This window comes from Rana temporaria, chromosome 3 (genome assembly GCF_905171775.1).
Source record: "Rana temporaria chromosome 3, aRanTem1.1, whole genome shotgun sequence".
Classification (NCBI taxonomy): domain Eukaryota; kingdom Metazoa; phylum Chordata; class Amphibia; order Anura; family Ranidae; genus Rana; species Rana temporaria.
The window spans coordinates 54,066,549-54,092,737 of NC_053491.1; the positions used below are offsets into that span (position 1 = coordinate 54,066,549).

The 26,189-nt window shown below is 46.1% G+C and overlaps 1 protein-coding gene across 1 annotated transcript in view; it reads left to right on the plus strand.

The window, feature by feature from the left end:
- Positions 1–1,607: 1,607 nt before the first annotated feature.
- PDE8A (phosphodiesterase 8A) overlaps positions 1,608–26,189 on the plus strand; it is a 439,096-nt gene continuing 414,514 nt past the window's right edge. Inside the window, exon 1 of the mRNA XM_040342584.1 lies at positions 1,608–1,885. Within this exon, the coding sequence (XP_040198518.1) occupies positions 1,820–1,885 (66 nt within the window). The 5' untranslated portion in view covers positions 1,608–1,819. The remainder of the gene's footprint in view (positions 1,886–26,189) is intronic.

Genomic DNA, 26,189 nt, shown 5'->3' on the forward strand with positions numbered 1-26,189 from the left:
AGTGATTCCCTCCTGAAGACTTGCCTGGCAGCACTAGCTCCTGCTCTCCTCTCTGACTCCTCTCTGCGCCTCCTGTCCAGATCCTTCATGTGGTCTTAAAGGGTTCCCTCCTGCACCCGAGTCCCAGGCCCAAGAATTCCCTACTGGCTCAATGGTTAGTGTGGCATAATGATGGTGTGTGCGCAGGACTGGTACAAGGAGTGGGCAGGAGGGGAAGCTGCCCTGGGCACAGTGGAGCAAGGTGCATAGAATAGATACAGGGCGGCAAACCTATTCTACTGCATGCATTAACAGTGAGGGCGGGGGGGCGCAGTTCCGCATCTTTGCCCTGGGCGCTAAATGAACCTGTCCTGGGTACTAGATGTGTATGTATGTATGAGTGTGTAGCACTACCCCCGAAGGAGCTGCTGGATATTTTCGGGTGGCATATTACCTCTATTTCCTTGCCGTCCAGGGTGATAGATGAGAGTAGAGAAAGTTCAATGTCCACACTTTATACTACCTTTTTAAAGATTTATTTGCTGAACTTGGTAAAAGAATAAAAGAAGTGGTTGAAGAGGTGGAATGGCGTCTGTCCCTTATGTACCCCTCCTCGACATGCACAGCGGGACGATCAACCACCACTGATTTGCTGCAGAGTGGAAATACCCAAAGCACCTTGACCTAGCTGCTGCCACCCTTGGCCTGGAGTAGCAACAACACCCCAGACGAACAATAGTGGTCACTCACAGCACAGCCATGGCTGGAACAGAAGCCAAATTTGCTCAAAATTATACATGTCTCAGTCAATTAACTCTCAGACTTCCCCCTAAATTTAAAACAGCGCCAGCCCAACAGGAGCAGGCCGCTACATGTGTAAGAGGGGGGCGGCAACATGTACTTTCACCTAAGTAGACAAAATTCCTTGCACTGGCCCTGCAGAGAGGTAATGTTTCATACTGGATTACTACACGGATCTGGAAGAAATACACAAAACACACAATGATTTAAGTAAGAATACACACGGCTCTTGTATTTGGACAATATTTGTTTATCTTCAGAGTTCAGCTTTAATGTTTAGAGTATACGTCTAGTCCATTTTATATAGTACATAATGAAGTCCAGAGTCTAATCCCGGTATCGATGAATACACAATATTTCATATTAGTCCAGGTTCACAGTCCAACTCTGGAGGCACACCTCCATCAAGAGCCATAAACATTTGACAGCTCTCATACATAGGACATAAAGATAGAGACTTCTCTTGTAAAGAAGTGTAATGTTCTGTGACTGCACATTGACTTATCAGAGAGATAAGAAAGCAGAAGGTCTGAGCTTTCTACCTTCCACAGCCAGGTAATCCATTCAATAGGAGCTGCTGGCTTTATTGCCAGTATGACGTGAAATCTGGTTGCTTGGTGACCTTGCCTCTGGTTTTTATGATCTAGGCAAGCCATGAGAGATGAAGGAGTGGCTTCAAAATTGAATTAACACTGGTCTGTCAAGTTTTTCTTTCTTTTTTTTTTTTTTTCTGTAGAGACCCAAGTATAGTGTTAGTGCTGCAAGAGACAGCGTGGAGGTGGGATATAGTGGACTGTCAGATCCCTGCAGCCTGTGCTCTCCAGGAGCTGGCTGGGTAGAAGGTTGCTGATTGCCTAGTACTTTAGTATGTAATAAGAGACAAAAGCCAGACATGACTCTTCTCTCTGGAATACTGTGACTGCTTCTCCTCTTTTCCCCCCATCGGTTGAATGGTTTGGTTTTATACTTGTGTCTAAATGCCTTTGGAATAATCCCTGCAGTACTGGCTGCAAGAAAAAAAAAGAATAAAATCAAGGCGATGGAGCGGAAGGTGGAAAGTTTAGAAGGCGGCGGCGGCGGAACGCACAATGGTCCTGTGCATCAGGTAAGAAGCTGAAGATTCATGTTCCCTTATTGCTGGATTTATGTTTTGCTTCATTTACTAATGAAGGTGTATGCATAGATCTGCAATGCATAGATGGGCACTGATGACTGCCTCTGGAGGGCAATTAAAACGGAGTGATGGGGATATTTGTTATGCACAGTGCCAGCCTTACCTTTTGCCAACTGATAGAAATGTAAAATAATAGAAGCAGCAACTATAATGTGACATATAATAGAGGCAGTACCTATAAAAAAATAGAAACAGCAACTATAATCTAACGTATAAGAGAAGCAGCACCTATAATACTGTATATAACAGACAGTACCTATAATATATAACAGATGCACCTATAATACTGTATATAACAGACAGTACCTATAATATATAACATAGGCAGCACCTATGACTTAATAGAAGCAGCTGCTATAATAAAGCAAATAATAGAGGAAGCGCCTGTAATATAATGTATACTAGAGGCATTACCTATATTATAATATATAATAGAGGCATCACCTATAATATAACAGAAGCAGCAACTATAATATAAACTATAAGAAAGGCATCACCTATAATACAAATATAATAGAAGCAACACCTGTAATATAACAGAAGCAGCAACTATAATACAACATATAATAGAGGAAGCACCTATAGTATAAAATATAATAAATGCATCACCTATAATACAAATATAATAGAAGCAACACCTGTAATATAACAGAAGCAGCAACTATAATACAACATATAATAGAGGAAGCACCTATAATATAAACTATAAGGAAGGCATCACCTATAATACAAATATAATAGAAGCAACACCTGTAATATAACAGAAGCAGCAACTATAATACAACATATAATGGAGGAAGCACCTATAATATAAAATATAATAAAGGCATCACCTATAATACAAATATAATAGAAGCAACACCTGTAATATAACAAAAACAGCAACTATAATAAAACAAATAATAGAGGAAGCACCTATAATATAAAATATAATAAATGCATCACCTATAATACAAATAGAATAGAGGCAGCACCTATAATATAACAAAAATAGCAACTATAATAAAACATATAATAGAGGAAGCACCTATAATATAAAATATAATAAATGCATCACCTATAATACAAATAGAATAGAGGCAGCACCTATAATATAACAAAAACAGCAACTATAATAAAACATATAATAGCGGAAGCACCTATAATATAAAATATAATAAAGGCATCACCTATAATACAAATATAAAAAAGGCAGCACCTATAATATAACAAAAATAGCAACTATAATAAAACATATAATAGAGGAAGCACCTATAATATAAAATATAATAAACGCATCACCTATAATACAAATAGAATAGAGGCAGCACCTATAATATAACAAAAACAGCAACTATAATAAAACATATAATAGAGGAAGCACCTATAATATAAAATATAATAAAGGCATCACCTTTAATACAAATATAAAAAAGGCAGCACTTGAAATATAACAGAAGCAACAACTATAATAAATAATCAAGGTAGTGTCTATAATATAAAATATATTATCAGAAGCAGCTATAATACTGCACTAGTGTTGCAGGACAGACATGAGTGTGTGGGATGTCTTACTGATTGCTGGCAGTGCAAAGCTTAGCAATGTGTTACAGAGCTGCCAACATTTTAAAATAATTTCCAGGGACTGCTGCTGTGCTATGGTCATCAAAATACTGTCTCTGGGGACCACGGACACTTATCTATACCCAGCTGGGATGTTTATAACATTGGAATAACGGTGTATGTGTGTGTATGTATATATATATATATCACAATTACAGTATGTGCAAAGTGCCGATAATTTACACAGTGCTTGGCATGTTTATATTATTGGAATAACTATATATAGATATACATACTGATTTTTTTATAATAAAAGTAATTTATATAGCACCAACAATTTACAAAGCACTTTACATACTGTACATTTACGTCAGTCCCTGCTCACAAGGAGCTTACAATCTAAGAACCCTATCTCACATGCACACGTCCTAGGACCGATTTGGACAGGAGCCGAATTAACCTACTTAAAAGATGATCTCCAGGGAAAATAATAACGCTCCCTTGCAGTGGGGCTGCTACTCCATTGCAAGGGTAAATGCTCATTTAGGTCTAGGGGAACAAGAAAAGCTATTTTACTTACCCAATCCTCTGCACTGCAGAGCCAGTCCACGCATCTTTATATCCCCAGCAGTCGCAGGTCCTCTGACATCATCAAGTCATCATAGCCCTACCTTGGACTTGAGGATGCCGGGGAGGGGACAGTCCACCACTGGAGCATAGAACAGAGGACTAGGCAAGCGAAACTGCTTTCGCCACCCCTTAGACACGCATTTAACCCTCGCAGCTCAAGAGCAGGGCATAGCTTCACTTTTCTGGAGTTGTGCTTTAAATTGTTGGAGGAAACCCACACAAGCACAGGGAGAACATGCAGGGTCCAAACAGAGAGGGGAAGATTCAGAGAGAATTCCGGCGGCGTAACGTAATGCATTTACGTTACACCGCCGCAAGTTTTATGGGCAAGTGCTTGATTCACAAAGCACTTGCCTGTAAACATGCGGCGGCGTAGCGTAAATCCGTCCGGCGCAAGCCCGCCTAATTCAATTGGGGCGTGTATCATTTAAATTAGGTGCGTTCCCGCGCCGAACGTACTGCGCATGCTCCGTTTTGAAAATTCCCGCCGTGCTTTGCGCGAAATGACGTCGCACCGACGTAATTTTTTGAACGGCGACGTGCGTTACGTCCTTTCCTATTCACGGACGACTTACGCAAAAAAAAAAAAAATTGAAATTCGACGCGGGAACGACGGGCAAACTTTAACATGGCAAGTCTAAATATAGGCCACGAAATAGCAGCTTTAACTAAACGCCGGGAAAAGCCGACTAGCGACGACGTAAGAGAATGCGTCGAACGCGCGTACCTTCGTGGATCGCCGTAAACAGCTAATTAGCATACCCGACGCGGAAAACAACGCAAACTCCACCCAGCGGGCGCCGAAGTATTACACCTACGATCCGAAGGCGTACAAAGCCGTACGCCTGTCGGATCGAAGCCAGAAGCTGTCGTATCTTGGTTTGAGGATTCAAACTAAGGATACGACGCAGCAAATTTGAAAATACGCCGGCGTATCAGTAGATACTCCGGCGTATTTCAGCTGTGAATCTGGCCCAGAGTGTCCTGACTGGGTACCCCAGTGCTGCAAAGCAAGTGTATCAATCACTAAGCCATATTTATTTTTATTAGTGGGAATGCTCTCCAAGCATTCCCAGTATTGTTATTCGTTTTTTTATTCATTCTTATTTTCTCTGCTGCTCCTCCAAAAAAATTACACAAAGGCCCGGATTCTCAGAGGACTTACACAGCGCCATGTACGCCGTCGTAAGTTCTAATCCGAGCCGTCGTATATATGCGCCTGATTCATAGAATCAGTTACGCATAGATATCCATTAGATCCGACAGGCGTAAGTCTCTTACGCCATCAGATCTAAACTGCATTTTTTTTTTTTGCTCGCTAGGTGTCGCTTCCGTCGAATTCCGCGTTGAGTATGCAAATTAGCTTGATACGCGAATTCCCAAACGTACGCGTGGCCGACGCAGTAAAGTTACGACGTTTACGTTAGGCTTTTCCCGGCGTATAGTTGCCCCTGCTATATGAGGCGCAGCCAATGTTAAGTATGGCCATCGTTCCCGCGTCGAAATTTGAAAAGTTACGTCGTTTACGTAAGTCGTCCGTGAATGGGGCTGGACGTAATTTACGTCCACGTCAAAACCAATGAACACTGGGATATTTTACTGACGACGCATGCGCAGTTCGTTCGGCTCGGGGACGCGCTTAATTTAAATGCTACACGCCCCCTACCCGCCGAATTTGAATTCCGCCGGGTGATTTACGCTACGCCGCCGCAACTTACGGAGCAAGTGCTTTGAGAATACAGCACTTGCCCGTGTAAGTTGCGGCGGCGTAACGTAAATCAGATACGTTACCCAGCTAGAAAGATACGTCAGTCTACGAGAATCTGGCCCAAAGCATACAGAATGAATGAATGGTTAAAATGGATTTATCCCACAGAAGTATAGGAGTTTTTTTTTATTGTACAGCTGGTCAGCTTTGAGCACCAGGGACATTTACCTGAGACGATTTTGTAAGGAACATTCTGACTTTTACATCACTATAACAATATAAAAAGCAATGATGATGTGCAAAGTGTACTGAACCATAATAATCAATAGGATTTTCAATGTAGCCAGTGAAAGATATTTTCCTGCACTTTGCACATCATGACTTCAGTTGGATCTTCCTTGCTGCATAAGCCAATAAGAGTGTGCTGGAGGCAGCTGTACGGAGCGGGGAGAATCCAGGCGACCATATGGAGTAAGGATTTATTTTTACTGCTGAGCTCAATGCAGTTAAGATGTTGACAACAGGGTCTGCCAGTACAGTGTGGTAGGTGCTAGGAAACCTTTGGAAGTCAACAGTGATCTTAGAGCTATAATTTGGAAGGTCATGTGAGTGCACATAGAGGACATAGAAAGATGGGATAAGTATGGGTTACCCAGCAGCAATGTGGATTAGTTGCCCTGCTGGCTTTAAAGATACAGGTCCACCTAGAGACCAAGCCTCTACTGAGTAACATAGTAATCTCAAACAAATATGACAAATGTTTGATTTATCTATGAAAATCATGACTTGCTACTACTAAGACACTGAGATTTGCCCTAAGCTTTGTTAAGGGATGTAGCACAGGAGGTGACACAACAGGATACGTTTTATGAATCTATGAATAACTTTTCTCGTGTGAGAGTATACAGGTGAATAACAATTCAGGTGACTTCAAAAGCAACTTCACCTCTGTAATATTTACCTCCCACGCCCCCCACGCTTGCCGACCAGCCGCCGCAGTTATACGACAGCAGGTCGGCTCTGCTGGGCCAGATCACGTAGATCTACGTCATCTCGCCGTTCAGCCAATAGGGGCGCACGCGCTCCCCCGACGCTGACGTGCGTGCCCGGCGGAAAAGATCACCGCCGGGCACCCGCGATCGCTCATTACAGAGCGAGAACCGGGAGCTGTGTGTGTAAACACACAGCTCCCGGTCCTGTTATGCCTCGTACACACGGGCAAACATGTACGATGAAAACGGTCCGCCGGACCGTTTTCATCGTACATGCCCGCCCGGAGATTTCTGTATGATGGTTGTACACACCATCATACAGAAATCCGCGCGTACACGATACGCGGCGACGAGGCCGCGCCGTCGCCGCGAAGATGACACGGCGACGTGCACGGCCCTGGCAGTTTAATGCTTCCACGCATGCGTCAAAGTCATTCGACGCATGCGAGGGATGGCGGCCGCTCGGACATGTACGGTAAGTCTGTACAGACGACCGAACATGTTCGACGGACAGGATTCCAGCGGGCATGTTTCTAAACAAGTTTAGAAACATTTGCCCGCGCGAAAAAGGCCCGGCGGGCAAATGTACGCTAGAATCCTGTCCGCTCGGCTGTACAGACGACCGAACATGTCTGCTGAAACTGGTCCGCGGACCAGTTTCAGCAAACATGTTCGGTCGTGTGTACGGGGCCTAAGGGGGAGAAATGCCCGATCGTCTGTTCATACAATGTATGAACAGCGATCAGTCATTTCCCCCAGTCAGTCCACCCCCCCCTACAGTTAGACCACACCCAGGGAACATACTTAACCCCTTCCTTGCCCCTAGTGTTAACCCCTTCCCTGCCAGTGGCATTTTTATAGTAATCAATGCATTTTTATAGCACTGATCGCTATAAAAATGCCAATGGTCCCAAAAATGTGTCAAAAGTGTCCGAAGTGTCTGCCATTATGTCGCAGTACCGATAAAAAACGCTGATCGCCGCTATTACTAGTAAAAAAGAAAATATTAATAAAAATGCCATAAACTATCCCCTATTTTGTAAACGCTATAACTTTTGCGCAAACCAATCAATAAACGCTTATTGCGATTTTTTTTAACGAAAAAAATGTAGAAGAATACGTATCGGCCTAAACTGAGGAAAAAAAATGTTTTTATATTTTTTTGGAGGATATTTATTATAGCAAAAAGTAAAAAATATTATTTTTTTTCAAAATTGTCGCTCTATTTTTGTTTATATCATGTTTATAGCGCAAAAATTAAAAACCGCAGAGGTGATCAAATACCACCAAAAGAAAGCTCTCTTTGTGGGAAAAAAGGACGCCAATTTTGTTTAGGAGCCACGTCGCATGACTGCGCAATTGTCAGTTAAAGCGATGCAGTGCCGAATCGCAAAAAGTGGCCTGGTCTTTGACCAGCAATATGGTCTGGGGCTTAAGTGGTTAAGGGGGCGTGACAAGGAGTGTGTCCTATGCCTACATGCTTTTGCTGATAGGTGTCCCTCATTCCCATCTCAAAAAGTTAGGAGGTATGGTATTTGGGACCTGGCAGAGACCTGCATGATTTCTGTACATTTTTAGGGTCTTTCTGTGCATGCACTCAGATGTGCAAAGTCCCAAATACAAGACCCCGCATCTGTGCACATGCAAAGAGCGCTATCATGTCTGCACATGCAAAGATCTCGCTGTTCACATGCGCACCTGTGTAAAACTCTCAGGGGATTTTAACAAATTACTACCAAAAGTTTTCTGGCACTATGACCCTTTAGGCTTGTGCCAGATTCAGAAATGCCTACATGCCTACTGTCTGTTTCTGTAACTGTACCAATATGCACAGCAGATTCCGGTAGTGCTTAATAGGGCTACTTTAACAAAGTGGCACCTTTCATGCACCAATTTAAAAAATAATTACCTCCAATTTGTAGATAACGAAACTGGAGTTAGAGGATAAACTATACTCACAATCAGTCTAGTAAAGCAATATCCTGGAGTACCCTGCTGGCCGCTGACATCTTCAACCAGTTGCCGTCCGGCCACCGTCAAATGACGGAGGGACGGTGCGGCTCTCGTTCTGCACGGACGTCATATGACGGTACACCCGAACGGCCACTCCTGCTCGCCCCCGGGGGCACGCAGTGCGGCGATTGCGGCTGCGCCATGGTGCTAGGACATGGCATGACCCCGGTCTTTGTAAAAAGCCGCTAACGCGACTCTTTAACCATGTGATCAGCTATGTCTTATCACAGCCGGTCACATGTAAATACTGGAAGTGCCGGAGTGTGTGGCGAGGAGAGCTGATTGGTGGCATCTCCTCACAGGGGACAGCAAAAAAAATTAATCAGGGCACTGATTATTAGTGCACTGATTACACTAAAGCGCCACCAGTGCTAGCAATCAGCAATCAGTGCCAGTAATTAGTGCCCACCAGTGCCAGCAATCAATGCCCATTAGTCAGTGCTGGCTTTCAGTGCTGCCCATCAGTGCAATCCATCAATATTCATCAGTGCCACCCATCAGTGCAGCCTATCAGTGCTAATCAGTGCCACCTATCAGTGCCCATAAGTGCGGCATATTAGTGTCTCCTCATCGGTGCCACCTAATCAGTGCCCATAACTGCAGCCTTGTCAGTGCCCATAAGTATCACCTCATCAGTGCGGCCTATTAGTGCCCATTAGTGCAGACTCATTAGCGCACCTCAGTGAAGGAGAAATTACTTATTTACAAAATTTGCTGACAGAAAAAAAAAAAAAAACATTGGCCGGACTCACAAAGCACTTACGCAGACATATCTCGAGATACGCTGCGTAAGTATAACTATGCGCCATTGTATCTATGCGCCGTGCCCACAATCTGAGATACGCCTAAAAATAGGCTTCCTACGACCGACGTAACTTGCCTATGCCGTTGTATCGTGGGCGCATATTTACGCTGGGCGCATTTGCCGCTCCCATTGATTTTCTATGCACATATGCAAATAAGGGAGATACGCCGTTTCACGAACGTACTTGCGCCCGGCGCATATTATACGCAGTTTGCGTAAGTCGTACGTCCGGCGTAAAGTTATTCCCCATATATGAGGCGCAACTCATGCTGAGGTATGGACCAGGGAACACAGCCGTCGTATTTTACGTCGTTTACGTAGTACGTGAATAGGGCTCGACGTAGGTTACGTTCACGTCGTAGGCAGTGATCCGTCGTATCTTAGGGAGTAGTTCCGATGTGATTCTGAGCATGTGCACTGGGATACGTCCACGGGACGGCGCATGCGCCGTTCGTTTTTAGTACTTGTATGGCACTCGGGCCTTCATTTGCATGGGGTCACGCCTCATTAGCATGGCTCACGCCCACTTCCACCTACGACGGCTTACACCGAGGGAGCCCAGCGCAGTTTGGGAGGCAAGTGCTTTGAGAATTTGGTGCTTGCCTCTCTGCGCTACGTCGGCGTAGCGTATATTAGATACGCTATGCCGGCATAAATATGCGCCAATGTATGTGAATCCGGGCCATTTTGTTTCTTTTTTCGAAATTGACGGTCTTTTTTTTTTTGTAAAAAAGAAAGCTCTATTTGTGTGAAGAAAATTATAGAAATTTCACATGGTTACAGTGTAGCATGACTGCACAATTATCATTCAAAGTGTGACAGCGCTAAAAACTGAAAAATGGCCTGTGCAGGAAGGGGATGAAAGTGCCCTGTATTGAGGTGGCTAAACAGTGCTAGTGCAGTTCACTGTACAGGGGCAGACAGGCAGGAAGGTACCTTTAACCCCCTGGCGGTATTCCCGAGCCTGACTCGGGATCGCCTCGCAGTGTCCACAGGCAGGGTTTACTTACCTTGTCCCTGGATCCTGCGATGCATCCTCGCTGTGTGAGCGAGCGGCATCCTCGCTCGATTCACACAGTGCCTGTGTGCCGCCGATCTCCATTCCCTGCAACGTTACGACGCACGGGGGCGGAGAACGGCGCCAAATTCAAAATAGTAAATAAACACAATACATACAGTATACTGTAATCTTATAGATTACAGTACTGTATGTAAAAAATACACACACCCCTTGTCCCTAGTGGTCTGCCTAGTGTCCTACATGTACTTTTATATAATAAAAACTGTTCTTTCTGCCTGCAAACTGTAGATTGTCCATAGCAACCAAAAGTGTCCCTTTATGTCAAAAGTGGTTTTAGAGCAGCTAGAAAACAGCAATAATAAATTATAATCACTTGCAGAATTGTGCGATAGCGATTTGTGGGGAAATTCGTCATAAAAAAATAAAAGTAATGACAGCGACAATTCTGCAACTGAGCAAATTTCAGTGATTTTGATTTGATTACATTATTGAATAATTTTTATTATAATTATATTATTATTTGTTATAATTATTTATAGTTATTTATTATATTATAATTTATGATTTTGTTTTTCAAACTTTATCATACCCGAGATGTCTACTAGACTCTTGTTTGGACAGATTTAAGTGAGTTATTCCTAAGAATTACAGGCCTACAATGTAATACGCCAAATTTCCATGCAAAATAATGGTACCGCTTTCAGCACCTAAAATCTGAAATAATCATACCGCCAGGGAGGTTAATGCAGAAGAGACAAAGCATGTCTTCTACATTAAAAATTCTGCCTGTTCACCTGTTTTTATTTTTTACATAAAGTTCCACTTTTAGACCTACTCTAACTTGGTGTATAGAGACAAGAGGAGTGCCTGTACGCAGAGATGGATTAAAACACCTATTAGTTTTTTTTTTATTGCTGTCTGTGCTACACCCTCTCTATTTGTCCTGTCTATCATTATCATTGAAAGGAAAAGTAAAAGAAAATCTAAAATTTTGGTTTGTTCCCAGATAAGTAATGGGAGGGAAATCTTCCACTGGGGACACTAGTATGGGGGTCACCAGGGCAGAGTATGGAAGGGTCAGCAGGGAACAGTACAGGAGGTCAGAAGCATGCTTATCAGTAGGCACAGGGTGGGTAGGTCAGGTGGCACAGTGTAAATGGGTCAGGAGGGCACAGTAAAAGGGTTAGTATGGAACCGTCTGGGTGGGTCATGAGGACACAGTACGGGGGTCAGTAGGACATAGTTTGGGTGGGTTAGGAGGAGACAGTACAGGGGTCAGGAGGGCACAGTGTGGGTAAATCAGGAGGGCAAAGTGTGGGTGGGTCAGGAGGGCACAGTATGGTCATCAGAAGGCACAGGGTAAGTAGCTCAGTAGGGCACAGTGCGGGGGTCAGTAGGGCACAGTGCAGGGGTCAGTAGAGCATAGTGTGGGTGGGTCAGGTGGGCACAGTACAGGTGGGTCAGGAGGGCACAGTACAGGGAGCCAACAATGTACAGTGTAGGTAGATCAGGGCACAGTGCAGGGTCAGTAGTGGGTGGGTTAGGAGGAGACAGTACAGGGGTCAGGAGGGCACAGTGCAGGGAGCCAACAGTGTACAGTGTAGGTGGATCGGGGGAAACAGTACAGGGGGAAATAATCTACAATACAGAAATGGTTTCCTACAGCAGAACTACGCAGGGAAGCTGCTGGCACAGATCTTACCTGTTCTGGCAGGCTATCATTGAGTTAAACATTCAATCTCCCCCCCCCCATCTTCCCCTGGCAGTTTCCAGCACTCTGCATTGGTCCAGGAAGAATTCCCTAAGGTAGGACATAGTGGGACATAGTGTGGGTGGGTTAGGAGGAGACAGTACAGGGGTCAGGAGGGCACAGTGTGGGTAAATCAGGAGGGCAAAGTGTGGGTGGGTCAGGAGGGCACAGTATGGTCATCAGAAGGCACAGGGTAAGTAGCTCAGTAGGGCACAGTGTGGGGGTCAGTAGGGCACAGTGCAGGGTTCAGTAGAGCATAGTGTGGGTGGGTGGGTCAGGTGGGCACAGTACAGGTGGGTCAGGAGGGCACAGTACAGGGAGCCAACAGTGTACAGTGTAGGTAGATCAGGGCACAGTGCGGGGGTCAGTAGGGCATAGTGTGGGTGGGTGGGTCAGGTGGGCACAGTACAGGTGGGTCAGGAGGGCACAGTACAGGGAGCCAACAGTGTAGGTGGATCGGGGGAAACAGTACAGGGGGAAATAATCTACAATACAGAAATGGTTTCCTACAGCAGAACTACTCAGGGAAGCTGCTGGCACAGATCTTACCTGTTCTGGCAGGCTGTCATTGAGTTAAACATTCAATCTCTCCCCCCCCCCCCCATCTTCCCCTGGCAGTTTCCAGCACTCTGCATTGGTCCAGGAAGAATTCCCTGAGGTGGAGCATTGTGTGGGTGGGGTGTGTACTGAAGATGTAGGCAGACCGGTGGGGCCTACAGGGGTAGAAAGGTTGTTTGTCATGCCTCCATGTTCTCCCATTAACTCGTTGGGCCACATGCACTGGGTCACATGAGAGGCCCACTCCGCATGGGTTGTTCTTGGCTACGTTAGGCACTTTTTAGGGTCACTTTACTACACACATGGGGTACCTTTTCTTTTGTGTCATTTTCATCAATGCCCTGGGACAAGGCTGAAGCCGCCATAGGGGAAAACTCAACCGTAAGGCGGACCTCCACTCGTAGAAATAAACATACACCATATACACTTGAACTGCAACTGTTCTCCAGTTACACCTTGGTTCCCTGTGACAATGTACACCTTCTCTGTAACGTGCATTTAGGAGGGGCATGCCGAGCATTGTCTACATCCACCTGTCCAGAAATTTCCACTACTATTCCCCAGGAGTGCAGTGAGCCCCGTTGTGCACTCTGTGCCGGCTCCACGATTTCACTGTACTTAACACCTGAACTTCTGTACCTCTGTACAGGATGGGAACCTCTGTGGCACGAATTCGCTCCCATTGCTCTGGGAGACAGACCGCTTGCTGAAGGAGTGCCGACAACATCTCCCTCGCTGCTAGAGGCTGTTCCACCTAAAACAGGTGCACGCTATCAACAGGCTGCTGGTTAAACCCCTGTTACTCCAGGTATCTACTTGTGTCTTCACACTACTTCACTCCACACCAATGTTTTCATTCCCCAATGTGTTTAAGACCCACTCGATGAACTATATGCATGCCAGTTACTTACATTACACCCCTTTCAGTAACTTGAGACCAGGCAAGGACAAAGTTTTAAACTTTTTAGTTAGGAAAGGTGCAAACAGACATTTCACAGTCCAACAGATAAAGGCGTTAATATTACCTATTACCTAACTCTAACTACAGGCTTGAATGGTGCCCTGGGATATCTGCTTAGGTGTAGTCCAAGCAAAGATAAGTTATTTATAGGCATCTTCATGTAGGTACAAGTCCTTCCGAGGCACAGACCAGTGCTGGTGTCTTCAGGTTGAACCCCAGGTTTCGATAGTTATACATCTGGATGGTGATGGATAGCATCCTTCTCCCTCTCCCACTCCTACCTCTCCCTTACCTCTGGACCACGGTCAGGGAGTCAGGTCCAGAGAAGTACCCGCCAAAACCAATGAACTGGAAAAGGCATCAACTTCTATGCTCCCGGCTGGGACAGCACCTGACTAACTGTTACATCCTGTTTATACTCTGATCCCCATCAACCCTTCTCTCCTGTCCATCTCAGGTGCTTATATCACCTGAGATGGACAGGAGAGAAGGGCCGGTGGGGATGGTAGGCGTACATATCTTACCCACACAAGTAGCAACCATAAAAAGGGTTGAGGTTTGACTCCAGATTGTAGAGTTAGTCCACTGCGGACCATCTCAAGACAGCTTAATAAAATGCCAGGGACTTTCCTGGCAAAGTATGCATATGTAATGCAAGATTATTATGAGTCCCCCATTCACCTGGTGCCCAGGGGTGCCTATGCGTTAAGATGGCCCTGGTAACTTGGGGGGGGGGGGGGGACCCAAGGGATTTTTTTCCAGCCCAGGGTTTAGCTTTAAATAGTGTGGACTGGTTGTTAAACAAGAACTATGGCCTTCCATTTAAAGTGGCTCTTAACTCAGAACATGTTTTACCATAATGTATTTCCTGCATTAAAGGGGTTGTAAACCTTCGTGTTTTTTCACCTTAATGCATCCTATGCATTAAGGTGAAAAAACACATTGCAGTCACTGGCCCCCCTAGCCCCCGTTTTACTTACCTGAGCCCCGAATTTCCGAGGGTGCGATCCCACGTCATTCTTCCCATGCCTGATCAGCTCAACATTGGATAGATTGATAGCAGCACAGCCATTGGCTCCCGCTGCTGTCAATCAAAACCAATGACGTGGCCGCCGGGGGGCGGGGCCGAGTCATACAATCAGCAGTTATGGACGCTGATTGTATGGCATGGGAGCACGCCCGCAATTTAACTCCCTCGGGAGAGAGCATTCCAGAGGGGGTTAGCTCTTGCGGGGAGGAGCCCTGTGGGACCCCAGAAGTGGACGATTGGGGCCACTCTGTGCAAAACAAACTGTACAGTTGATGTAAGTATGATATGTTTGTTATTTAAAAAAAAATGTAAGCTTTAGTGTCACTTTAAGGTAAAAATTGTCTCAGTAGTTGTATCGCCCCCTCACCCTCCTATATACTTACCTAAGTCCTATTGTGATCCAGCTCTGTGCCCATCTGCATAAGCACTGGTCTGTGTTTTTCTCCTCACAGAACACAGAGGCAACAGCGGGAGCCATTGGCTCCTGCTACTGGCAATCAAATTCTGTAGGGCCAAGATGCGCTGTGTGTGTCAAGTGGTTTGCTATGGGGGCAGACACAGAAGAGGAGGCGCAGATAGCGTCAATGGGGGACTTCAGAAGAGGGGGTTGAGGGCCGCTCTGTGCAATAACATGTTTGTTATTTAAGAGAAAAAACAAGCCTACACAACTGGTTTAAAAATATGTTTTCCAGCAACTAAGGCCCTGTTCACATCTCTCCATTTCCATTTCCATGCATTTTTTATTGAGTTTGAATTTTATTGCATTTTACATGCATTTTCATGTGTTAAGCATTTTTTCTCGTTAACCAATAAGGATGTTTTTCCTGCAGTGACATCATGAGGGAATGTGCTATCTGGTTTTCAGTGTATGGAGTTGAGAAAACATGGCTGGTTTTACAACCCTATTTGCAGCTGCAGCAACTGTCACAGTTTTCATTGTGACTAAAGCCATGGCAGTTATCCGGGGGAGGTGTTTTAACCATGAGATGACAAGCTGCCAAGTGCTCACCCACAACAACTTGAATGAAAATTGAATGAAAATGCACAATATGTGCATGTTTATGTATGTACTGTACTTCCATAGACTTCAAGAGGCCAGAAAGTCCAGATAAATGCATGTAAAATTGACAATTTTTTTACAACGCAGCACGCATATGTGAATGGCCACATTACACTCAATGTATTTTCATAACACATAATTTTTATGCGCTGAAAAACACACATAAAAATGCATAGGTGTGGACCCAACTCCAGAATATAAGCAACCCCGATCCCCACCACCCCCCTCTAAATTCTGGTATAAAAAAACTCTTTAAATCCCCTTTTTACTTACCTGAAATCACAATCACTTGATGATCCTTCCCCGTTCTTCCGTTTACTTACTGGGGCCCTTCTGCTGGTGTCCACATTACTGTCTGCTTGTTGTGCACACCTCTTATTGGTAGAGGTGACATATCCAGTAGCTGGGTTCTCTTTCATAGGCTCCTGAGGAGAACTCATGGGGACTGTGAGGGGACCAGTGTCTGGTCCTCATGGTAGGATAGGACTGGGAGTAAGGTAATTGATGCACAAGGGTCTGGTCTTCGTGGTAGGAAAGGACTGGGAGTAAGGTAATTGATGCACAAAGCACTTTTTAATGTGTGCCATGATGATCATCAGCTCCAAACACTGTAAATGTAATTTTCTTAGCAAGTAATGGGGAACTTCAGTTATTACAGGAAGTTCCAATCTTCCCTACTGGGGAGCTGGTATCTAGTTTTGACAGGTACCCTCTCCCATTTCCTGTCAGATTGTCTAGGCCAGTGGTTCTAAACCTGGAAGTTGGGACCTGCACCGCTGTCCCAGCCTTTTGGTGGCCGCCCAGCAGGGCTGTCCCTGGAGCCTGTGGCCGCCCAGCTAGGCTGTTCCTGGAGCCTGCGGTCACCCACTCAGCCTCTTCGCAGCCACCCATTCAGTTCACGGGATGGCTGGGGGGGGCAGAGACAAAAGCTCAGCTGACTGGTGAGAAATGTGAAGTGGGAGGGGCTGGAGGAGAGTATATTTCCTGATTTCGGCATAGGTGTCACTGCTACGAGACACCACAAAGTCAGAAACACACTGAATAACACTACCTGTGTTTATGGTTGCCATTAAAAGTCCCCACCACAGTTCTCAGATCAGCAGATGACCTTGATCAAGAGCACCTAAGTTGGCTGATCAGAACTCCCCCCAGCATTGCCACTCATCCCAACTCCCTGCCAGCACTGCCACTCATGCCATCCCCCCCCCCCACCAAGGAGTAAGAGAAGGAATAAAAATTGAGAATATATGGAAGGGAGAGGAAAAGAGGGAAAGAAAAAGGGAGAGAAAGAATAAGAGAGAACAAGAAAGACTGCTAGAGAGAGGGATGGTGGATGGTGAAAAAATAAATAAAAATTAGGATAGAGAGAGATAAAAGGGAAATAAAGGAGAAGAAAGAGAAAGAGTGGCTGCAGCCAATCGACTGAAGTCACTGATCAGTTTATTCTGACAAAAGAGGAGTCCCACTGTCAGAATACAATGTCTAGACAGGAGGGGATTCCTCTATCCACCTCACACTGATGGAGGATATCCCCTACTCGTTGAGACAGTGAGGTTGATTTACTAAAGGCAAATAGAATGCTCACTTTGCAAGAGCAGTTGTTCCAGAGCTTAGTAAATGAGCAGAAGCTCTGCTAACTTTTATCATCCAATCATGTGTGGTGACCGGGGAGGGTGAGCCCCACGGCCACACACATGCGCTTGATGGTTAGCTACTTGGTTCTTGGGGCTAGGAGCCCAGGGTCAGGTGGTATTAACCCTTAGTGAGGGCCAGATGGTATTAACCCTCTCTGTCACGTGACGCCACTGTAGTCTTGGAATACCCCGGGAAACTACAGCTCCGGGGGCCTCCGTATCCCTGCTAGTTAGGATGGTAATAACACAGTCCACAACAGGGGTTAAAACAACGAAGGCTTTACTGGCATGAAGGCAGGTGTCAAAATCTTCACAGCGTTTAAACAGAGTGTCAAAATGTTCTGCAGGCAGTCTCTAGAGGGTAACACGGCTGATAATGCTTGAGCTTAGCTGATCATATATATATACTCGGCTGCAAAAGCCGGATTAGTAATTCAGGGCCTATGCTTAACTAGGCTGAAAAATAGATACACTTACTGAAGTGTCTGTAGACTTGAGGCTTTTCGCCGGAATAACGGATTGATCCGATAAATGAGCTGAAGTACTGGTTCTGTAATGTTTAGGGATACTCCACTCTTTGCTGTATTTTCTCCTGAACTGGAGGCTTCTGGCCTGCACTGCTTCTCTGAATGTTTTTTTGCTCTGCTCTGCCAGGAACTGTGTGTAGTCTAGACTGGCTTAAACAGGAAGTACAATCCCTTATAAGGGCCTGATGACTGAAGCCCATTGGTTGAGAGCTGTGGATCATAGAGACTGACCTGTAGTATAACACAACACAATAAGGTCTTGTCTAGCACTTAGTCCTCCCGACTCTAATACACTCTGACTGAACATGAGATGGTAATACACTCTGACTGAACATGAGATGGCTGACTAAACCTCTTAAAGCTATACACACCTAATAAACGTATTATCAACCATAACAGTATAAATTACATCATAACTAGCTGAGTCCCTGCAGGGGAGACCCCACAAGCCGAGGGCCTCAATCTGACAGGTCATACAGCAAATACCTGTACTGGGACACCACATATGTGCAAGCAAAAATGGTCTATATTTTATTTTTCTTGCATGTGATTGGGTATTCCTTGCAAACTCAAGCTTTACCTCATTTAGTAAGCTCTGGAGCAACTGTACTTGTCGAGTGCAACTGCACTTTGCAAAGTTATTTAGCTTTAGTAAATCGACCCTATTGCATCCTAATGCCGCGTACACATGATTGAAATTTACGACAACGAATGTTCGATGTGAGCTTTTGGTCGGATATTCCCACCGTGTGTATGCTCCATCGGACATTTGCTGTCGGAATTTCCAACAACCAATGTTTGAGAGCTGGTTCTCAATTTTTCCGACAACAAAAGTTCTTGTCGGAAATTCCGATCTTCTGCATGCAATTCCGACGCACAAAAATCCTACGCATGCTCGGAATCAATTTGACGCATGCTCAGGATCATTGAACTTCATTTTTCTCGGCTTGTCATAGTGTTGTACGTGACTGCGTTTTTGACGTTTGGAATTTCCGACAACATTTGTGTGACCCTGTGTATGCAAGAAACGTTTGAGCAAACAGTCCGTCGGAAAAAAAACGGTTTTGTTGTCGGAATGTCCAAACGTGTGTACGCGGCATTACAGTGGGATTTCTCTGCTGTCAGAATAAACTGATCAGTGGCTGCAGTTGATTGGCTGCAGCCACTGATCAATGAACGTTCTCAGTTTCATGGGAATTTGATGTTTTTTTGATTCAGCGCATTACCGGAACGGAAAAAAAATAACCATCTATACCAGGAGTGGGCAAACTTTTTGACTCGAGGGCCGCAATTGGTTCATATATTGGACCCGGGGGCCGGACCAACAGAAGATGGACGGTGTGTATGTGTGAATTAATATAAATTAAATTTAAATTTGTAACATTAAATGTTTAGATTATTTTTTTTTTTTTAACAGAGATGTTTTATTGAGAAAACAAAGCAGGTTTACATTGTCACAGATAAATATAGGTACAGTCAAATACAAAAGAAAAGATTCAGGACCGCCCCAGGAACTCAGAGCAGGATAAAATTACTAAGTGCAATACCATATCAGGGGGAGAAACATCATAGCCCAAACCCAGCCAACCCTCCCCTGAACCCTAAGGGAAAAGACAAAAAGTAATACCAGGATTCATACCCAGCCCCCGCTCCCCCAAGGGTCACCTGAGGGAAAAGAAGTGGGAATAGGATAAAACAGGCTCCCCCTGGAGGGGGGGAGGGAAAGGGGTGAGGGGGAGAGTGCAAAGTAGAGCGAGTGTAAATCACACGTCACCGATCACATGAAACATCAACAAGTGTTCAGGTACAGCGTAATATTCGGACCAAAACCCAACCTTAACCCCTGGCATCAATCCATCCAGACCACACCTTGTCAAACTTTGCTGGGCACTGTCTACTTTCATAAGTGATCCTGTAAAGTGGCAGAACATTGTTGATAGACTGGGTCCAAGACTCCACCGTAGGCGGGTCAGCTGCCTTCCATTTAAGAAGGATTTCCCTCCTGGCATAGAAGAGGGAGAAGGTAAGAAACAATTTAGAGTACCTGTCACCCTGCGTCTCCTCCAGGTGGCTCAAAAGAAGAACCAAGGGGTCCATCGGGACCTGCAGCTGAGACACCGAACCCAGAATCCCGGCCACCCGGCCCCAGTAAATCTGAATCTCGGGGCATGCCCACACCATGTGCCAAAATGAGCCCTCCTGAACCCCGCATCGCGGACAAAGAGGGTCCCTCTGGGGGTAGATGCGGGCCAACCTCTGGGGAGTATAGTAAGCCTGATGAAGGAACTTAATCTGTATGAACCTGTCCCTAGCTGCTATAAGTGACGGGATGAACGTGGAAACACATTCCTCCCACTTTTCACCATCCAGGTCAGGTATATCAGCCTTCCACCTCTCGAGAGAGCGAGTCGACCCGGAGTCATATGCAACTGTCAAGTAGAGGTAAAGGGTGGAGAGGGGTCGCCCCATGGTCTGCGAGGTCAAGAGTCTCTCGATCGAGTCAGATTGGAGCGTCAGCGTGTCCGGAAATTGGGCAGTGTACGCATGTCTAAGTTGGCAGTATCGGAATGTCCATTGTGCAGGGATGGAATATTTGTCCCTCAACTCCCTAAAGGTCATAAGAGCGCCGTTGGATACGATATGTTTCAGAGTAGTGATCCCCCTGCTGGCCCAAACCGAAGGGTCAGGAAGGAAGTACAGGTGGGGCAGCAGGGGGTTGCCCCAGAGAGGTAGATGCGGGGAGACATGCGAGGGCCTCGCGTAGATTACCCTAGCCTCCCTCCAGGCCCTAAGCGTTGTTTGCATCGGGACCGTTACCGAGGGGGCCGCACGACAACCCCTAAATGCAAGGTTGCTCAGGGCGGCATATGAGCCCAGAATGGCGGCCTCCAACGTAACCGCCGGATTCTGTTTGGGTTGGGCAAACCACCACCGAACGGTGACCAGGACAGCCGCCCAATAGTACAGTTGGAAGTTCGGGAGCGATAAGCCACCACCCGAAAGGGGCAAATACAGTTTTTTTTTTAGCTATCCTAGGAGCCCTACCCGCCCAGACAAATGTCCCCACCTGACTCTCAAGTTTTTTGAAGAAGGCTCTGCAAAGATGGACCGGAGTGTTCCTAAAGTAATACAAAAATTTGGGCAGAAGCACCATCTTAAGGAGATTAATTCTGCCCACCGGTGTTAGAGGAAGCGAGCGCCACGCCGCGAAGTTGGCAGTGACCTGTTTCATCAGAGGCTGAAGGTTACGCGTCACAAAGTCCCCCGACTCCACCGTAATCTTTATCCCCAGGTACTTGATTTCCTGAACCCACTTAAGCTGCGACCGGGCGTTAGAGTCGATAGGGGAGGGGTGGAGGGAGAAAAGCTCCGACTTGTCCCAGTTGATACGGACTCCGGAGAAGCCGGCAAAGCGGTCAAACTGGGCCAAGGCTTTACCTAGGGAGTCAGCCGAGTCAGCCAAGTATAACAGGGCGTCATCCGCATACAGGGAGATTTTTTCATGGAGAGGACCAACCCGTATTCCCCGTATGCCCTCATCTGCCCTAATGAGGGCCGCCAAGGGCTCTATGGCCAGCGCAAATAGCCCCGGAGAGAGGCAGCAGCCCTGCCTCGTGCCCCGCTCCAACGGGAAGGGGTCTGAAAGGCAAGCGTTGGTACAGACTCTGGCCCGGGGAGCTTTATAAAGGAGCTGAACCCAGGAGATGAATCTAGGACCAAAGCCAAATTTGGCGAGAACTGCCCACAGGTACCTCCACTCGACCGAGTCGAAAGCCTTCTCGGCGTCGAGGGAGGCCACCAGTGTCTGACCCCTGTCATCTGCCCTAGCTATGTGGGAAAAGAGTCTCCTCAAATTGATGTCGGTACCCCTGCCCGGCATGAAACCCGTTTGATCGGGGTGGACCAGGGCCGTAATAACCGTGTTCAACCGAATAGCAAGGACCTTAGCCAACAGCTTGGCATCAACATTCAATAATGAAATGGGCCTATAGGAGGGGCACAGGGAGGGATCCATGTTTAGATTAATTTAAGGTAGAAAAGCATAAAAATAGTTATTTTACAAAATATAATATAATATGTACCTGCCTGATACCCCTTATTTATATTACCCCTGACCCCACACAGCTGACGGCGGCTCCATGAAACTCGAAGCATAGGCCGCAAAGCCGCTGCCTCAATTAGCGGCGATCGCGGCACAACGAGATCGTGCAAACGCGGGTGGGGGGGGGATGTGTGGCCGACGCACACAGGATACCCCCAGCTCTGCTGCCCTGTTAACTATTAAAAGGTCCGCCGGGTCGTATACGGCCCGCGGGCCGTAGTTTGCTCATTCCTGATCTATACCCATCCTAAGGCTTACGTTAAAAAAAAGGAGAATGATGGAGACAATACGCAGTATTGAGTATAGAGTCCACCTTTACATAAGGGTCCCTATCAGAGTCCTCTTTACACCAGAGCCCCCTGTAAATCAGTATCCCTTACATCAGAGTTCCCCTTACATCAGGGTCCCCCCTTATGTCAGAATTCCTATCAAACTCCTCAGAGTCTCCCCTTGCATCAGAATTCACTCCTTAGCATCAGGGCCCCCGTCAAAGTCCTTCTCACATCAGAGTCCCCTTTATATCAAGGTCCCCATCAGAGTTCCCCTTTATGTTAGGGTTCCCAAAGGAGTCCTCAAAGTCTCCCCTTACATCAGAGTTCCCTCCTTACATCAGTGCCCCCTTCATAGTCCTCCTTACACCAGAGTTCCCATCAGAGTCCTCCTTTACATCAGGGTCCCCATCAGAGTAACCTATAAGAGCCCGTACACACGACCGGATCTGTCCGCTGATAGTTGTCTGGGGACCAGTTTCAGCAGACAAGTTCGGTCGTGTGTACGGCCTATCGGACGGTTTTCCGGCGGACATTTGTTCAGCCGACCGTTTTCCAGCGGACAAAAATTTCTTAGCATGCTAAGAGACCTGTCCGCTGAAAACCTGTCCGTCGGACATGTTTGGTTGTCTGTACAGACTCACCGGACATGTCCGATCAACCGCCATCCCTCGCATGCGTCGAAGTGATTAGACGCATGCGTGGAAGTATTTACCTTCCAGGGCCGCGCACGTCGCCGCGTAATCGACGGCGCGGCCACGTCACCGCATATTGTGTACGTGCGGATTTCTGTTTGATGGTGAGTACACACATCAAACAGAAATCGGCCAGACGACTGTCCGCTGAAAACGGTCTTTTTCAGCGGACGGTTTGGTCGTGTGTACAGGGCCTTAGAAATTCTGGGTGCAGGTTGTGGGGGGGGGGGGGGGGGGGGTTGCTTTCACAAGGGATATTGTTCAAAAATGTAATTTTGAGGGGACAGAAAATGTACACTGTTATACAAGCTGTACACTCACTACTTTACATTGTAGCAAAGTGTCATTTCTTCAGTGTTGTCACATGAAAAGATATTATAAAATGTGAGGGGTGTACTTACTTTTGTGAGATACTGTATAATAAACCAATATAGTAGCTTAGAAAAAAGCCTCTTCGGAATGAACTTTGTACCAGATAGCCTTAGAAAAAAGACAAATCTATCTGGTGGATCATACCATGATGGGGTTGGAATGATAAAGTCATACAGAGCGTGGATTGTTTTTGTCTGAGTGTTGAGGCATTCTGGTTTATTTCACACTGAGTTTCACTGTGCGTCTTCTTTCATGTCTTATGGTTCTTCCCCAGCAAATGATACTTTCATCACGCTAAAGCCGCCTGCACATTAAAAGCTTTGTATGAATAGTCAGGGGGTTCCACATCACTTATGTAACATTGTTCACATATTTTAAGAGCTCACAAAATGGGAACGAAGCAAAATATGTTTTCTAACTTAAAAACGTATTCTTATGCCGCGTACACACCATCACTTTATGTGATAAAAAAAAAATGACATTTTCTGTGAAGTAAAAAACGACGTTTTTGAAACTTAAATTTTCAAAAACGAAGTTGCCTACACACCATCGTTTTTTCACAATGCTCTAGCAAACCGAGGTTACGTTCACCACTTTTTTCCATTGAAGCTCGCTTCATAACTAGCTTCTGGGCATGCGCGGGTTTAAAAACGTTGTTTTAAACGTCATTTTTTGCTACACGCGGTCAATTTCTGTGAAGTAAAAAACGACGTTTGGAAAAACGACACATAAAATTGAAGCATGCTTCAATTTTTTTTTGTCGTTTTTCACAAGACATAAAACAATGTTTTCCCCCCACACACGGTCATTTAAATTGACGTTTTTAAAAACGTCGTTTTTTTTCATCACATAAAGTGATGGGGGTAGATTCAGGTACAGCTGCGCGCTCCTTACGGAGGCGCAGTGTAGCCTTTTTACCCTGCGCCTACGCAAATTATTTGCGCTACGCTTCTTTCATGAAGCAGTAGCCACGTAATTTGCGTGGGCGCTCTTCAAAAATGCCCTGCGTAAGGGCGCCTAATGTAAATGATCCCGTAGGGGGCGGGAATCATTTAAATTAGGCGCTTTCCCGCGCCGAGTGTAGAGAGCATGCTCCGTCGGGAAACTTTCCCGACGTGCATTGCGGTAAATGACGTCGCAAGGACGTCATTTGCTTCAAAGTGAACGTGAATGGCGTCCAGCGCCATTCACGATTCACTTACGCAAACAACGTAAAATTTAAAACTCGCGGGACGGGTATCCTTAGCATTGGCTGCCCCTGCTTTTAGCATGTGCAGCCTTACGCAAAACCCGACGTACGCAAACGACGTAAACTGCGTACGCAGGGCTCGCGTAGGGTTGTGAATCGGCGTTAGTATGCAATTTGCATACTATACGCTGACCACAACGGGAACGCCCCCTAGCGGCCAACGTAATAATGCAGCCTAAGATATGAGGGCATAAGAGCCTTATGCCACGCATATCTTAGGCTGCAGTCGGCGTAACGAGCTCTCTGAATCAGGAGAAGTCGTTACGCCGGCGCAAGTAAGCAATTGTGCTGCGTAACTATGGTTACACAGACGCAATTGCTCTCTGAATCTGGGCCACGGTGTGTACGCGGCATTAGTTCCAATGTATACAATTTAAAGTGTTATAAAAGTGGAGAACAGAAAAACTTTAAACCAAATTGCTTTAGTGGCTGGATCAGCTGATCTTTGCTTGACTATCCTTAGTGACCATATTCATACAAAGAAGATTTAATTGGCTGCTTTAAACAATGAGAACTACTCTTCTTTAAGAAACTTGTAACCCTCTTTTTTTTTTTGGGGGGGGGGGGGTTGGTTTATGAGAAATGGCCTTCCCCAAACAGGATATTGCACTAAATCTGTAGGCAAATAGGAGAACCCGAACCTTTACTAAATGGAGGAGTGGGTTTGATAATAAAGGGCCCCTATGAACGGAGGGTATTCTGTTCAAGAAAGCTTACAGAGGAGGTCCACACAAAAAGTGAACCTCCACTTTTCAGAACCCTCCGGTGTCACATTTGGCACCTTTCAGGGGAGAGGGGGGGTGCAGACATGGGCGTCCGTTCCATAGGGCAAGGGGGGGCAATTGACCCCCCCCCTGGAAAATTGAGAAGGTGTTGAAGAGTTTTGCAGCCACGGGCTGTCTGAGTGGTCCTGGGTTGGATGTCACACAGGCACAGCGATTAGAGTGAAGCTGCCTGCCCTCCAGTGTTTATGTGCACACAGGGGGAGGGAACCTGCTGTGCCTGTGCTGCGCTGATGGCTGATCTGAGGTACTGAAGGGGATGGGGGAGGGGGGTTTGTGCTGAATGGGGGGTCCATCTGTGCTGAAGGGGGGGTCTGTACTGAAGGGGGTATGTGCTGAAGGGGGGTCTGTGCTTAAAGGGGGTCCATCTGTGCTGAAGGGGGTCTGTGCTGAATGGAGGGGTCTGTGTGGAATGGGGGGGTCTGTGCTAAAGGGTGGTCCATCTGTGCTGAATGGAGGGGTCTGTGCAGAATAGGGGGTGAGTGCTGAAGGGGGGGTCTATCTGTGCTGAATGGAGGGGTCTGTGCTGAAGTGG